This window comes from Cannabis sativa, chromosome 7 (assembly GCF_029168945.1).
Source record: "Cannabis sativa cultivar Pink pepper isolate KNU-18-1 chromosome 7, ASM2916894v1, whole genome shotgun sequence".
Lineage (NCBI taxonomy): Eukaryota > Viridiplantae > Streptophyta > Magnoliopsida > Rosales > Cannabaceae > Cannabis > Cannabis sativa.
Window position 1 is genome coordinate 42,662,536 of NC_083607.1, and position 3,817 is coordinate 42,666,352.

At 34.9% G+C, this 3,817-nt stretch overlaps 1 protein-coding gene across 1 annotated transcript; it reads right to left on the reverse strand.

Moving 5' to 3' along the window:
• Positions 1 to 2,632: 2,632 nt before the first annotated feature.
• On the reverse strand, positions 2,633 to 3,490 carry LOC115696825 (uncharacterized). Its single transcript, XM_030623707.1, has one exon. The coding sequence runs from the start codon at positions 3,488 to 3,490 to the stop codon at positions 2,633 to 2,635; it is 858 nt and encodes a 285-aa protein (XP_030479567.1).
• Between the last annotated feature and the right edge of the window lie 327 nt (positions 3,491 to 3,817).

The following is a 3,817-nucleotide window of genomic DNA, read 5'->3' on the forward strand; positions in this document are numbered from 1 at the left end:
CATAGTCTAATTTGTGAATTATAATTGATTAATCAAAACCAATTACATGAGTCTTACAAACAATATTATCTCAACTAGTGGGGGGACCATGGGTCTATATAACTGAGCTTCCAATAAGTAGATCAAGAATTTAGCACTAAAATTCACTAACTTATTAATTCTTCGTTGAATCCACGCATAGAACTTAGAATTGCACTCTCAGTATATAGAATGCTCTATATGTTCCACCATATAGACACATCATTAGTTATCCATTGTTATAATCCTAATTTGATCAATGATCCTCTATATGAATGATCTACACAGTAAAGGGATTAAATTACCGTAACACCCTACTATGTATTTTATCCTTAAAACACTTGACCCCGTATAAATGATATTTCAGCTTATGTGAAATGAGATCTCCACCATTTATTTTCGTTTGGTCAAGCTCGAAGGAAATCATCCTTTGCTTACTATTTGCCAGATAGAAGCTATAGATTCCATGTTTATGCTAGCGCTCCCACTCAATTGCACTACCGTGTTCCCAAAATGTACGTATCACCCTGACCTAAAAGTAGGCTTAACTAACAAATAAAAGAACACGAATAGCCTTTCAAGATTGAGCCTAATCATAACAGGATTAAGATCATTTGATCTAGGATCAACTTGGCGATATTGACTTGAATAGATTTTACGGTAACTTTAATTAAATCTAATTCAAAGTTCAATATCGGTCCCTTCCGATGCATACTCCATGCATCCAACCTGAGCTTTACTTTAACCAATGTTCTGGAAAGAACATAGTATTTCTCCAAATACAAGTAAACTCTTGTTGTAGATTATCATATCAGTAAAACCCTGTGTCTGATAAATCTAGGAAACTTTATTCACATAGTCATGTTTACTTTCCAATGTGATGACAGCACAATAAACATGATCAAGTATGTGAAAAGGGTTTAAGATGAATTTATAAATCAATTAGACAAGCAATTGATAAAGTGAGCCAAAACATACACAAATGAATGAAAAATACTTCTGTTTCTTTATTGATGTTGAATAAAATAGATTACATTGAAATGGAGTTTTATTTAGGGCATAAAACCTAACATTATTGTCCTCTTCATCAATGGCAAGCGCTATGGCAAATCTTGTTCCAGCAATCACATTTCTAATTGCATCCATTTTTGGGTATATAAAAAAATTATTATATTTCAATAATCATAACTGTTGAAATTTATTATGAGACCTATAGCTAGCAGATGAGATTTAAATTTATGATAGTTTTTTTTATTATTTCATATTTGCATTCAATTATTATGATAGAAATTTGAAAATTGGAAAATGAGTGCTTTGAGGTTCATAAAGTGCGTTACTGTCGGAGATGGAGCTGTAGGAAAGACGTGTCTTCTTATCTCCTACACCAGCAATACTTTTCCCACAGTTAGTTTCAATCTTTAATTTGATTTTCAAAATATAAAAATTGTATGAAATTGAATTGTAATAGGAAATAATGCTGGAGGAAATTTGACCCCTTTGATCGTTTTGTATATTGGTGGGTAAAAGAAATTATATATTGGTGGTGTTCTTGTTTTGTATAAAATAACTAGCCTTATTTGTTGTAGGATGAACCTCATTGGAAATGGATTTGATGATTGTTTGTCTACTAGTTGATTTTACTTTTTCTCGTGGCGCTTTTCTCTCCTGCTTAGTTGTTATATCTTTGATGTATTTTAATAATTGGTGATAGATTAACTATATTTGTGCAGGTGGGAAAAATTGCATGAAAAATTTGCAATTTTCCCTTACTTATATTTGTGCTTCATTTTATAAGTGAGGCAATAGGTAAAAAAAAATATTTTCGTAATAGATATGGCATTCTTAAACCGACGTAATAAGTTTTTTGTGACAGTTTTAAAATGCCATGAAACATTTAGCGTCATTTTTTAACCGACGCATAAAATAAAATAGAAAAGTAAGTATTTAGCGTCGGTTTATAAATGTCGAAAATTGTTTTTTGCGTCGTTTTAAAAATGACGCTAATAAAAAACTATTTGCGTCTACGGTATATACGTCGGTTTTATAAACCGACGTAAATTCTTTAAGTGACACTTAAAAACCGACGTGAATTATACTTTTTGTAGTAGTGCTGGTACCTCCCACTCACTTTGGTGTCCTATTGGGTAAACTTTCCCTGAATAAGTTGCCAGCCAATTTTTTTTTTGTGTAGTAATCTGAACAGTAGGTGTACGGGTCCATGTTCATCTCCCTCATCACGACCACAGCGTGCCCGCACGGCATTTCATCTATTTGGAACCTGTTGCACGTGCATGTTCTTTTTTCTAGGTCTACTTCCCACGATTCTTTCATTCTTGTTACCTCGAACAAGTAATATGTTGTTGCTTTAACCTGTTTCAAATTTTATTTAAAAAAAAATAGCTGATATTTTAACAACAACACTACAAAACTATAAAAACAACAATACAACAACATATGCACTTACTGTTTGTTTAGGATTTTTTTTTTTTTTTTAAAAAAAAAGAAGCATAATGAATATGTTACCTCCAGATTCAATGAGTATGTGTAATTTTTCAGCAGTATGTCTTCTCCAGCTGGTGATAGCTTAGTAAAGGTGTTGTGTGCTTTTGTCCTATTAGTATGCGTCTATTGTTGCACCAATGCTCTCAAGAATTCTAGCAGCGTTGTAATTGGTAGCCCTTGCTGCTACATTTGTGGCGTTCAGTGATTCTGATATGTTTGAGGTCATTGTAGAATACCTCTTGTTTTGGCTATGAATTCTTGACCACTTTTCATAACCGACTTTTTTTAGGTAAGGTCTTATGCCTTTGTCCAATCCATCCAATTCAGCCATGTGGAACTCGAATTGCTTTTCTGTGTAGGCTTTGACTGCTCCAAAGAATGGCAGATTGTATTTGGCAGCATGTTGTTTGAAGCTTGTTTTAAGGTTGCTCAAAATGTGGTACCCGCAGTAACTGTGTGTAATTTCTGGATACATTTCTCTTGCTGCTTTGATGAGGCTTTCATTCCTGTCTGAAATTAGGCATTGGTGTTCCCGGACACCATACGCTTCTTTAAATTTTTTGAAGAACCATTTCCAAGATTGGTCATTCTCAAAATCTACAACACAAAACGCTAGTAAAAAAATATGACCTTGTGCATCTTGTGTGCATGCGCACAACAAAGTTCCCCCATAAGCTGCTTTGAGGAATGTTCCGTCCACAAAAACTATCGGTCTGCATGCTCCCCACCCTTTTATGGATGCGTCCAACGCCATGAAAACAAAGAGCAAGCTGCTTTCTTCTGTTGTTTTCAGATCCACAACTGATCCTGGGTTTGTTTTTTCCACCATGTGTAAGAAACTCGGTATTAGGCTGTACGAGTCACTAGCGTTTCCTCTTAAGTCATTTACTTCATGTTCCTTACTTCTCCAAGCTTTCATGTAGTTCATCTTGATGTCATACCTGTATGTCAACTCTTCTTTTATGTCCATCGGTGTTGCCTTTGTCTTTACGTTCAGAAACTTCGGTTTTATGCATTCCCCGATCAGTTTCGATGTTGCTTGCCTTTGGTCTTCATGCCTAATATTTATGGGGCATGTGTGGATTTTTGAGAACTCCTATTATGAATGTGTTTGTTGGGCCATTTCTCGATGCTCGTAGAGACCAATTGCAGCTTTCGTAAACACATTTCAGACTGTACTCTTGAGAGCAGAACCTTCCACACTTTGTACTGAAAGTTGTTTTTGATTGCGTAGTAGCTGAGGACATTCTTTAGAGTTTCATTGTCTTTGTATGCCTGTCCTTTTTCCACTTCGGGG

Excerpts from the sequence above, each read along its gene's own strand:
- LOC115696825 (XM_030623707.1), bottom strand. The coding sequence starts at position 3,490 with ATGGACATAAAAGAAGAGTTGACATACAGGTATGACATCAAGATGAAC.